The following is a 13,487-nucleotide window of genomic DNA, read 5'->3' as shown; positions in this document are numbered from 1 at the left end:
GAAAAAATGTTCAACATCACTTGTAATAAGGGAGATGCAAATTAAAACCACAATGAGATACCACCTCACCCTAGTGAGAATGGCACATCTTCAAAACAACTAGCAACAAATAAATGTTGGTGAGAATGTGGAGAAAAAGGAACTCTCCTGCACTGCTGGTGGGAATGCAAACTAGTACAACCACTATGGAAAAACTATTCGGAGGTTTCTCAAACTGCTAAACATGGAGCTTCCCTAGGACCCAGCAATCCCACTCCTAGGAATCTACCCAAAAGACACTAAAACACTGATTCAAAAAGACACCTGCACCCCATGTTTATTGCTGCTTTGTTTACAATTGGAAAGACATGGAAACAACCCAAATGCCCAAAAGTAGATGACTGGATTAAAAAAATATGGCACATTTACACAATGGAGTATTACTCGGCAACAACAACAAAAAAATAAACACATGCCTTTTGCAGCAACATGGATGGAGCTGGAAAAAATCATGCTTAGTGAAATAAGCCAGAAGGAAAAGGAACAATACTGGATGGTTTCATTCATAGCAGGAGTATAAAGGGCCAGGAGAGAAAATAATAACAACGAACAATTATATACCAGAGACATCTTACAGGGGGTGGAATGGAATAAAAAATGGGGGTGGGGGGGGCACTGGACCATGGTGATGGCACACTGGAGATTTGATGATGGGAAACCCACGGGGATTACAACTGAGATAGAAGAAGGCACAAAATGATGTAAAAATAAGCTATTATATTATTTAAAAAAACACAAACAAAAAATAAAATGTTATTAAAAAATAAGGCCCAAGAATTAGTACTGCTTCCCCAAACACATTTGTAAGTGAAGCTGCACCAGTACTATGAGCATTACTATTGGCATATGAGGTTTGTTACTGAAAAAGTAAAAACATTAGATTGTTACTCATTCAACATACTATTGAGGACCTACCATGAGGCAAGCACTAGTATAGCTACTATGAAGAAATAAGAATAAAAAATAAGTATAAAGAGGGTTTAGAGATATTTGAGGTATCTAGAAGGATGCATAAAAGTTTGCCAAGGTGAGAAGATATAAAGTTGGAATTTCAGAGCAAAAAGACAACATACACTATCAAGAAATAGCATGGTGAACACCCAAAGAACATGAATTCATTTGGTAACCCAGACTGAAAACCAGAGGTTAAAATAAAAAAGGATACTTTCTCTTTTTGATGAATGCCATCTTAAGTAAAATGTACCCTGGAGTCATTGTGGAAACAGTAAAGAATTTAAATAAAGTGTTACATGATCATGATCACAAATCATTGGTTGATATTTCAGAAAAATGACTCGGGGGCCAGTAAGGAGAATAAATTGGACAAAAGTGACCAGGGATGGTTAGTGAAAAACTACTCCAGTAGTCTAGGCCTTGATTAGATCAGGGACTAAAGAGACAGAAAAATAAAGTAATGGTTCAGAGGGGCTGGATAATAATTTTGATTCTTGATACTGACATTGAAATAGTTACAGAACATTAAGGCATGTATGTATGTCCATTATGTTCTTGGAAATCTAGTTCTGGAATTTAAGAGAGCAAAGCCACTGGAAATCTAGAAGACACATCATTAGAATGTGGTAGCTAAAGTGTGGGATTAGAAAGAGGGAGAATAAAAACAGAATAAAACTCAGAAAACAAAAGCAAGAACACCCACTCTTACAAAGCACAGAAAGAAGAGGAAAAGAGCAGACTGTGACAAAGGATAACTAATCAAAGGAGAAGAATAAAGAAAATAATTAAGTAGATGTCAAAGAGGCCTAGGGTATTCAAGGGTTGAAATCCCTCCCCAAAAGTCAGAGAAGACAACAAATATAAGGAAATAGCCAAAACACCCAGAGAACAACATGAATTCATTTGGTAATTAGGACTGAAAACCAGAGATTAGGATGAAAAAGGATAATTTCCTTTTAATGAATAGTATCTTAAAGTAAAATGCAGTCTGGAAATAATGGGGAAAACACTGAACAAAGGAGCTATAGTAAGAGTTACTGACTTCGTTCAAGGAGTAAATAGACACATAAAGTTAAGGATACTTTCTTTTTTCTTTTTGTGAAGAACTAGGATGTAGGCTAGAGGTGTAAAGGAGGAGTGTGGGAAGAGTATTCACCAGAGAAGAGGTGGAATGAATGAAATACACTGTGAGGGGAGCAGCCAGATAGGGAAGGTCTGCTGCGCCATGTAGATCAGCAACCTGGCAGGGGATCAAACTCAAGCAGTAACAGTGATAGCACTGAGACTTAACTCCTAGGCCACCAGGGAAGTCCAATATTTCATTTTTTTAAAGGAACTTTACAGAAAAGATAGTAGTTTTTAAAACTGAAAAGGGGGCTACTCCCTGGTGGCACAATGGGGTAAAGCACTGTGCTATGAAGCTATCTGTAACACTGCAGCACGAGTGTGATTCCTGGCCAGGGGGACCCAGTGACGAGGCGGACCTCTCCTGTCTCTCCTGCTTCTCCCCTTGTATTTCAGTCAGTCAGCCTGTTCTTGCTCCCAATTCCATCTCTGGTGAATCATCTCACACACCACCACACCCACTTGTGGCCTGTACCCTAGTTCTTAAATAGTTCTGTACCCTAGTATGCTTAAATAAATAAATATTTTAAAATAAGTAATTAAATAAAAATAAAATTGAAATAGCTGTACTTTTTCAGATGGTACAGTTCAAGCACCAAGGGAAATCTACTTGGAGAAAAAAGACTAAAGACTTAAGAGTGAGGACAGCACTAAGAAGCTAAAGCCACTTCATCATGAGTTCAATCCCCCACTCCAGAGGTGACCCACATGGCGAGGCAGACCTCTCCTGACCCACCAACTGCTCCCCTCAGCAGTGTACTTCACCAGCTGGCCTGTTCTGCTCCCCACTCTGTCTCTGATAAACCTCTCACTGCCCCTCACCTCTGGCCTATACCCCAGTTCTGTATGCATAAATAAATAAATCTTTTTTAAAAAGGCTCAGAATGAGACAAAAGGAAAACATGAAGAATCACTTCTGAAAAGGCATAAAAATGGGCAGTGATATAAATCCTACACAGGTAAGTGAAGAGGGTTCACATAAAAATGGCCTGTTATTTCCTCTAAAATATAAATTTATTTCTTGACCATGAAAGAAGGGCACTATATTGGTCAAAGACAAGTCCTAGTTATAGGATGACAGTCTTCCATTCTTCTTCTTTATCACAATCCTATGGAGACATACAATTATCATGCTTTTACAGATGAGCTAAAAATAAATTAAGTAACATTCCAAAGTCACAGGCTAGAAATGGCAGAACCAAAATTTCATCCTAGGGAAGTCTGATTCTAGAGCTTCTGCTTTTAATGTCTGGACGATAAAACATGCCACTTGACCTTCACTGAGTAGGGGAGATATTATCCTGCTTCTACAGACATGAAAATAATATTGCAGTTAACACCAAGACATAAATTAGTTTCTGCCTCCAATTCCAGTGCTCCTTCAGTAATGATATCATGAAATGAAAACTAACAAGAGCAGCTAATCACAAGAATGGTATTCTACTGCCACTCCATGTCTCCTTATCCCGACATTCATACGCTCCATCAGAAAGCTATCCATTATATTTGGCTAAAACTGACCTGAGATCCTTGGGGAAAAGCCTTCTGGAAACTTTACAAAGGTCTCCAACAGACTTGGGAAGCAAAGAAGGCTTAACAAGGTTTGGCCCAATACTGGAGAGAAGTGGTTACCATCCTGACAAGTGACTTAAGATGGAAATGAAGAGTGTTTTTTAAAAACCTCAGTGTTTCCAGGGTTTTAACTCTAACATTGAGGATGCCTGGCCAACCACCGATAAACAAGTTCTTGATGTATTTTAGGCAGTTAATTAAGGGAGACAACCAGTAAGGAGGAGCATTCTAATTAGTTTCTCTGAAGAAACCTGAGCTGAAACAGTCAATTTTATTTTCCAACCCCACGCCACCATTCCTTCCACCTATAAAATAAGATGAGCTTTAAGAAAATCACTCATGAATAGGTAATGATACCTGACTGCATATCCAAAGTGGCCTGCAATTTAGGAGGGCAGTAGATGGCATTTGCTGTGGTTCGAGCAGAGGTTAAGGCAGCTCGGGCTTTCGGCAGGTTGCTCAGAGCATGGTATGTTTTGCTTTCTAAAAGCTGTACTTCCACCAAAAGGGCTTTGTCATCCATTTTTTTCAATTCCCGCAGCAACTGAGAACCTGGAAGGAAAAGACATATATATTCCTTAGTTAGCCAACATTTTAATATCCTAATGTTGCAATATCTTATATTCATTAAGAATTCTCAGGATACAGAAACCTGCCTAAACTCAAAAGAAGACTTTCTATTTGCAAATTAGTTTTTCTATCTGCAAATTAAATTTCCCGTTAATATGCTAACTTCCAAAACAGATATATAGATAGGTATCTCTGAAGCACTCTGAATACAAAGGATAACAGTAAAGTTAAGAATCCTAAAAACTTAATCCTAAGAGTTGGATTTACTGAGAATCTCCACTCAGAAAATGCTAAGCCTAGTTTCCAGTTCAGAGAGGCACCTGATTTTATTCTCTTCATATACAAATTATCACAAGACCATACTAGGATTAGAAAAGGAAAGCATTCTGCCTATGCAAATACTCTCCAAATACAATTTCTTCCCCATTTTCAGATGGCAAAATAAACTCTAAAACGGACTTGTACCATACACAAAAATTAACTCAAAATTACTCAAAGATCCAAATATAAGAACTGAACCTATAAAAACATGGGTGGCCTTCCCTGGTGGCGCAGCGGGTTAAAGCACTGCACTGAGAAGCTAAAGCCACTTCCGCATGAGTTCGATTCCCGCCTGCCCCGGAGGTGACCACATGGCGTGGCAGACCTCTCCTGACCCGCCCGCTGCTCCCCTCAGCAGTGTACTTCCTCGATCTGCCTGTTCTGCTCCCCACTCTGTCTCTGGTGAAGCCTCTCGCCGCCCCTGAGCCTCTGGCCTGTACCCCAGTTCTGTATGTACAAATAAATAAATCTTTAAAAAAAAATGTGTATAAATCTTTGTGATCTTTATTAGTCAGTGATTTCCCAGATATGATACAAAATGCATATGCAACAAAAGAAAAAACAGACAAATGGAACTGAGTCAAAACTTAAGTGTATTTCAAAAGATACTATTAAGAAAATAATAGAATAGTCCATAGAATAGGAAAAAACTTATTTGCAATCATAAACCAGTAAGGAACTTGCATCTAGAGCAAAAATTAATAAAATCCAAGTAGCCCAATTAAAGAACAAGCAAAGTGACTAAACAGACATTTCTCCAAAAACATACAAATAGTCATTAAGTACATAAAAAGATGCTCAATATCATTAGTCACTAGGGAAATGGAAATCAAAACCACAATTATCCATCCAAAGCCAAAAAATATAAACAATCTAAATGTCCATCAACTGTTGAGCGGATAAATAAAATGTGGTACAGCCATACAATGGAGCATTATTTCACAATAAAAGGAATGATATATGCTATATTTTATAATCTTGAAATAATGCTGAGGTAATCACAAAAGACTACATATTGTCTGATTCCATCTATGTGAAATGTCCAGAACAGGTAAATTCAGAAATTAGTGGCTGGGGCAAGGAGGGGAAGTAGGTACATAGGGAAGAGAGATGATGAATGGGGAATTGATGGAAAGTGACAATACTGGGTACAAGGTAATTTCTGGGATGATTAAAATGCTCTGAAGTCTGATAGTGGTAATGGTTGTTCAACTTTGTAAAAATACCAAAATCCACTGGATTGTGCACTTTAATAGTATAAATGACTAAACAATATAGTATTGACATAAAAACAGAGATCGATGGAACAGAAAGCCAAGAAATAAGCCCACACAGATATATGTAATTAATTTACAATGAAGTAGTCAAGAAAGGATAGTCATAAATGGTGCTGGGCAAATTGGACAATCACATGCTGAAGAATGAATCTGGACCACTATCTTACACCACACATAAAAATTAATACAAATGGATTGTAGTCTTGAATGTAATACCTAAAAACACTCCTAGAACACAGGTGGTAAGCTACTTAACAATGGTCTTGGTAATGATTTTTCTGGATCTGATACCCAAAGCATAAAGGACTATAACAAACTCAAAAGTTTCTTCAGAGCAAAGGAATCAACAAATAAAAAGCTCTACTAACTAGAAGAAAATATCTGCAAATCATATATATGATAAGGGGTTAATATACAAACTACATAAGGGGTTTATGTATAAACTACATAAAGAATTAGGAAAACTTAAATGCAAAAAAAAGCAGTTACATTCATCCACAAAATCTAAATAAACATTTTTGCAAAGATGACAAATGACCAACAGGTAAATGAGAAAATATTTAACCTCACTTATCAGGCAAACGTAAATCAAAACCACAATGAGGTATTTCCCTCAGATCTGTTAGAATGGCTATTATCTAAAAGACAAGATATAGCAAGAATTGGTAAGTATGTGGATAAAGGGAACCCTTGGTGATGGGAATGCAAACTGTTGCGCTATCTATGGAAAACAGCATGGAGAGTTCCTCAAATAATTAAAAATAGCACTACCATATGATCCAGGAATTCAACTTTTGGGTATTTATCCAAAAAGAAAAAAAACCACTAACTTAAAAAGATAAATGTAGTCCAAGTTCATCATTATTTACAGTCGACAAGATAAAGAAACAACTTAACATCAATGGATGAAAAAAATGTGCGCACATATATGCACACAGGCATTTTTCACCCATAAAAATAGGAAATCTTGTCATTTGTGACATCATAGACAGACCTTGCAGACATACTAAGTGAAATAAGTCAGATAAAAACAAGTATTATGTAGTCTTACTTAACTGTGGAATCTTAAAAACAACCCCAAGCTCACATAGAGAACATTGTGGGGGTGGCCAGAGGTAGGTGAGAGGGAGAGAGAGGGGCAGGAAGGGAGATTTATCAGGCTGGCGATGTGGGTGAAGAGGATCCAAAGGCACAAACTTCAGGTATAAAAGTCAATTCTGGGATGTAATGTACATGATGACAAAAGTTATTACAGGGTATTGCAAATTCAAAGTTGCTAACAGAGGCTACCTTAAAAGGACTCATGATAAAATTTTAGTTATGGCGATAGATGTTAGACTTACTGTGGTGAGCATTTCCCAATATATGCAAATATCAAATCATTACAGTATATACCTGAAACTACTATTTTATATATATGATATATATGTATATATATTTACCAACCCTAATTTAAACAAAAAGAGTAAAATAATTATGGTCTGTGAATTATCTCAATAAAACTTTTCTAAGGGTACTATTTGAAATAAATGAAATTGCTACTTTTGCAGGATAAAAATCAAATATTAGCAATTTTTTTCAACTGCCTAGATCATGAAAATCACCTTGTCCCATCTTGGGTATATTAGTCCAGATCTATCCTTAATTTTTTTAAAAGCGGTGAAGAATTCAGGGTGTTTAAAAGGTCGGTAAAGTTTTTAAATCAGCCCACTCTAGCTTCCATATACATTTGTATCCTTTAAGTTCCTCATTTTTAAAACAGATTTTAAATATAATTATGGAAAGACATGGTATGACAGTCAGTAAAATCATCACTTTTGATGCTTCTGTTCTCTAAATTTGACAGATTAACTCTAGTTTCTTAGAACTTCTAAATTATTTTTCCATGACAGATTCAGTAAATTAAGCCATCTTAAATCATTCTTAGATGTAGGCAAAATATAAACTGCCAATATGTACCAATGAGAGTTCTCAGATTCAGAACACAGTAATTTAACTAGCTTCCATCCCTTCTTAGTTCCTACCACCTTACTTACCCAAATGCAACGCTTCCTGGTACCTCTTGGTATCAAAGTACAAAGACACCAGTCTTGCCTAGGAAAGAGAAAAGGCATGACTAATGCAAAAGTCAAAGGAAGAAATCACAGGCTGACAATCACTGAACTGTTACTATTGACCATGTAAGTCCTGATGACAATATCAAATTCAGTCTAAGAAAGATCTTATCCATGGTATTCTCTTCCATTATTATCATGCTGTTGCTTACTTCTCTAAATGAAGTAGGTCTGTCAAACTTCAACCAGAGCAATTTGATAACCTCTGAATACCTGCATAATACAAATTTCTGAAAATACTTCTAATCAAGATGGTATTAGTTAGATTCAATCTGTCTTATGCCTAGAAACTTGAAATCAGTACTATTAAAGGAACATACCTCCAAAGCCTGGCGTAGGAAAGTTCTTTTTTCTGATTTGGCCCATTCAATGCACTCTAAACACAATTCGACCTACAACAGGGAGAGAAGACATATGCAACATTATGTCCTCACATTCTTCCCACAAACCTTGCTGTGGAGAACAGCTTTAATTCCCTCCTAATATATATACACACCAACAGTGTTCTTCATCCACATATCTCAGTATGTAATGGTTACATAATGGAGAACCAACTTGGCTTTTTATACATAAAGCATTTTTATGCTTATATTCTTTAGATAAAGAGATTCATCTTCATCACCCCTCTTCTACCTGCCTAGAGGATGTCCAGAACTCCTAACATATGTAGTCCTGGAATATAAATTTTTTTTTAAGATTTATCTATGCATATAGAACTGGAATACAGGCCAGAGGTGCAGGGGCAATGAGAAAATTCACCAGAGAGAGAGTGGGGAGCAGAACATGCAGACTGACTGAAATACACTACTGAGGGGAGCAGCGGGATGGCCAGGAGAAGTCTGCCTCAATGTGGATCACCTCCAGGGCTGGAGATCGAACTCACACTGAAGCGGCTGTGGCTCGCCTGCAGTGCTGCTCTTTAACCTGTTGTGCCACCAGGGAGGGCCCTGGAATATAATTTTTTCAATAATGGTTGAAGAATTAATTTTGAAGATTTAGTTATGCATACAAAAACTGGGGTACATGCCAGAGGTGCAGGGGATGAGAGGATTCACCAGAGACAGAGTAAGAAACAGAACAGGCAGACTGACTGAAATACACTGTTGAGGGGAGCAGAGAACGAGACAGGAAAGGTCTGCCCCACTATGTGGATCACCTCTCTGACAGGGGATCAAATTCATACTGCATTCGCTGCAGAAAGCTTCATAGTGCTATGTTAACCCTTGCACCACGAGGGAGGCCCCCAATTGAAGAAATTTCTCCCCAAATAGCTGCAAATCATAACAGTAAAGTGTTCATGTGAATAAAATATTAATCAAGATGAGAAATTCTCAGCCTAAGTGCAAATACCTTGTTCCTAACAGTTGCCAGTAAAACCCAAAAGGGCCATCTGGCTCTTCCCTGTCAGATACTAAAATGTGTAAGTCATCATCACTCTTCTAGATAGAAAAATTTAGTGAGTACTGAAGACAGTAAAAGAAACTGCAATTAGGCCCTCCGTGGTGGCGCAGCGGGTTAAAGCACTGCACTAAGAAGCTAAAGCTACTTCCACATGAGTTCGATTCCCGCCTGCCCCGGAGGTGACCACATGGCGTGGCAGACCTCTCCTGACCCGCCCGCTGCTCCCCTCAGTAGTGTACTTCGTTGATCTGCCTGTTCTGCTCCCCACTCTGTCTCTGGTGAAGCCCCTCGCCGCCCCTGAGCCTCTGGCCTGTACCCCAGTTCTGTATGCACAAATAAATAAATCTTTAAAAAAAAAAAAAAGAAAGAAACTGCAGTTAGTCTAACATTTACAAGGGCTTTTGAGTTTTAAAGCTGCCCTGAAGTCCCAATTCTGTTACCTAAGTAGTGATGTAACAAGAAAGTAATGATTTAAAGTAGCACTCTAGCCTACATGGTCTATATGCCATTAGGTGTTCTTGACATATTCAGTCCAAGCTACCAACTGCAGCTTTTAACATTACTTCTGCAAGTTTTGTAGTAAGATTCCTAATCAGAGCCTAAGATAAAAACTGAACTTTGAAAAAAAAAATGCTAATAAAACAGGCTTTTATGTAAATCCAAAGTTCTCTCAAGAGATGTTGTAGGGAGGGAAAAGTAAAGGGACATAATTCAAATTGACAGATCTACTTTTGAGCCCTTAGTCCAAAGTTTAGTTAAAAAAAAAGAAAACTGATGACATCACATTTTATTTGGAAGATACACCGGTATACTGAAACCTTTACAACTGGAGCCCTCTAGTGGCTAATTAATATACAACTCTAAACTCAACTGACTTCCTAAAAGTTCTACAAAAGTTAAAAGTCAATTTCAGAGCTGAGGTATGGCTGGCCCTCCCTGCTGAGGCAGCAGGTTAGGATGCAGCACTGCAAGCCAGCCACAGCTGGTTCAGTGTGAGTTCGATCCCTGGCCAGGGGCTGACCCAAAGGGCACAGCAGACCTCTCCTGTCTTCCTGCTCCCCACAGCAGTGTACTTCATCAGCTGGCCTACTCTGCTCCCCACTCTGTCTCCAGTGAATCCTCTCACCTCCCCTGCACCTCTGGCCTGTACCCCAGTTCTGTATGCACATATAAAATAAACCTTAAGTAAAATTTTAAAAAGCCAAGGTCAAAGTATGTGAGTTGTTCATGACACCAATGGGAATAAAAATACTTTGCTGAACATATTCTGCCAAAAAAAAAAAAAAAAAGAATCTTTAAGTGTTTGGGGATGGGGGGAGGGGAAACCTAAGAAATACCTTTCGGCACAATCTTATTTTATCCAGAAAGCTTTTTCCAAATATGAATAAGTGCAAATAATGATACAATGAGGAGCAGGAGGCGTGCTCAAGATCTTAACAATGGAGAATTGACTGGCCACTCCAATATACATTCCTAATTAAGGAAAGCTGAGTTCTAACCCAGTACCTCACTTGCCCCCAAATGCTTAACATTTTTGTTCCAAGGTCACATATCAGTTGCTGGAACCAACTTGACCCTATGTCCAGTGTCCAGTGTTGATTCTACCTCAAATACGCTTTAAGTTCACGTAAATATAGACATTTCTTCTAGAATAGGATTTTTTTTCACCATGAACAATTATTAATTACAATGATTTGCATTATTTAGTGTTGTCAACATAGAATTTTTTAAGATCACACTGCTCTTCTACAGTCACTTTTTTTCTTAGAATTTTTTAAGATCACACTGCTCTTCTACAGTCACTTTTTTTCTGTCATCTGTTAATGCTGACAATGACCTACAAAGGGAATGAGAATATACAACAGCCAGTGCCCCTGAAGGAAATACTTATTTGAATGCAAAAGTCAGATGTGGTCAAAATTTTGTTTTTAGGGGTTCTCCCTGGTGGCACAACAGGTTAAAGCACAGCACTATGAATCTATCAACAGCCACTATAGCACAAGTTCAATCCCAGCCAGGGAGGTCACATGACCCACATGGCCCAGCAGACTTCTCCTATCTTGCTGGCTGTTCCCTTCAGCAGTGTACTTCATCAGTCTGCCTGTTCTGCTCCCCACCCTGTCTCTGGTGATTTTTCTCACTGCCCCTGCGCCTCTGGCTATACCCCAATTCTGTATACATCAATAATCGTTTTTACTTTTATTAGATTTTTAAATCTTAAAACAATAAACTTGGGTTTTTAAAAATAACTTTATTAAGTAAATTCCTAGAGGAAATAACTATTCCCAGTCTGAAATTCTCTAGCACAAGTCCCCTCTTTTCCACTGAAATAACTGTTTCAATAATAAGATTTTCAATACAAGATTTCTAAAAATGTGCCGCTGTAGTTCAATAGGATAGACTACCAAAAAGCTGGCTTGCCATAGGCAACTCCCCAGAGCCCTGAAAGAGGAGGCTAATTCTGGAATTTTAGGTCATCATTTAGGAAAGATCTGGTTCAGTCTTCTTTCACTCCTCCATACCCCTTCTCCTTACCAAGAATCTCTCACCCTAGGAGCCAATCCTGAGTATTGCAATTGACCTGATCCTAACCTGAAATCATACCATCACGCCACTTTTGGGAATATAACAAAGCTAACCATTATCTCATAGATCTATCTGACTTATAGCCTTCAAACAGAAAAAAGGCCAGGAAAATAGCCTCCCACATACTCTTGGTACCAAACTCCCCAACATGAGACTCCTCTAACTTTGTCAGGAGTTCTAAAACCTAACAATGTTCTTATTTTACCTCAAGTCATATTCTACCTCAAGTCTCAATACTATCACAATCATCTATCTATGACTTATGCCTTTCCTATAACTGTACTGGGGTACAGGCCAGAGACTCAGGGGTGGTGAGAGGCTTCACCAGAGACAGAGTGGGGAGCAGAACAGGCAGATCAACAAAGTACACTGCTGAGGGGAGCAGCGGGCGGGTCAGGAGAGGTCTGCCACGCCATGTGGTCTCCTCCGGGGCAGGCGGGAATCAAACTCATGCGGAAGTGGCTTTAGCGTCTCAGTGCTGTGCTTTAACCTGCTGCGGCACCAGGAAGGGCCAACTTACTAATTTTTTAAAGATTTACTTATTTATGCATACAGAACTAGGGTACAGGCCAGAGGTGCAGGGACAGTGAGAGGCTTCACCAGAGACTGAGTGGGAAGTAGAAGAGGCAGATCAATGATACTTCACTGCTGAGGGGAGCAGTACACTAGCCAGGAGAGGTCTGCCATACCATGTGGGTCACCTCCCTGGCTGGGGATCAAATTCTTGCTAAAGCAACTGCAGCTAGCTTCACAGTGCTGCACTTTAACTCACTGTGCCACCAACAGGGTGTACTCAATAATTTTAAAAGAACATAAGGCCTTAACAAGATGAAGATTGTATCTAGTTTTCCCTACTCAGAGACCTGAGTCACCAGAATGGACAAATGTAGTAATAACACTCTCTTTTTATATCTCAGTTCAACAAAGTCACATCAACTATGCATCTCCTGAACATTTACTATAGGGAATCTATATATCCCTTCAAAAAACATTGATGTAGCTCTTCTGTATAGGTAGAGCATACAGCAGGGAAACGGCAAATCAAAGTGGCAATCCTATCGGAATTTCTATTTTAAAGAGGAAACAGATGTTAAGTAAAATAAAGAAAAGCAGAGATAGTGTGATCAAGGAAGGTCTCTGAGGAAATGATATGTAAACAAAGACTAGAAACGATATAAAAAGGGCCCTCCCTGGTGACGCAATGGGTTAAAGCTCAGCACTATGAAACTACACACAAGTTCAATCATCGGCCAGGGAGCTCCTGCTCTGCCCTCTGCTCCCCAGTCTCTGGTGAATTCTCTTACCCCCTGCACCTCTGGCCTATCTCCCAGCTCTGTATGCATAAATAAATCTTTTTTAAAACTCAGGCTGAAGGCCCTCCCTGGTGGCGCAGCGGGTTAAAACACAGTACTAAGAAGCTAAAGCCACTTCTGCATGAGTTTGATTCCCACCTGCCCCGGAGGTGACCACACGGCGTGGCAGACCTCTCCTGACCCGCCCGCTGCTCCCCTCAGCAGTGTACTTCATC

The 13,487-nt window shown here is 39.0% G+C and overlaps 1 protein-coding gene across 1 annotated transcript in view; it reads right to left on the bottom strand.

Annotated features, from left to right (window-relative positions):
- The window catches only part of PSMD11 (proteasome (prosome, macropain) 26S subunit, non-ATPase, 11), a 38,511-nt gene that overhangs the window by 11,936 nt on the left and 13,088 nt on the right, over positions 1–13,487 (bottom strand). The window contains exons 4-6 of the mRNA XM_004684891.2: positions 8,293–8,364; positions 7,895–7,952; positions 4,048–4,242 (exon numbers count right to left, since the gene is read on the bottom strand). Of these exons, the coding sequence (XP_004684948.1) occupies positions 4,048–4,242; positions 7,895–7,952; positions 8,293–8,364 (325 nt within the window). The remainder of the gene's footprint in view (positions 1–4,047; positions 4,243–7,894; positions 7,953–8,292; positions 8,365–13,487) is intronic.

The sequence above is a fragment of the Condylura cristata genome, unplaced genomic scaffold, assembly GCF_000260355.1.
Source record: "Condylura cristata isolate star-nosed mole 26May11 unplaced genomic scaffold, ConCri1.0 scaffold00017, whole genome shotgun sequence".
NCBI lineage: Eukaryota > Metazoa > Chordata > Mammalia > Eulipotyphla > Talpidae > Condylura > Condylura cristata.
Note: the sequence above shows the minus strand (reverse complement) of the source record. Positions and strands in the feature narration are given on the sequence as shown.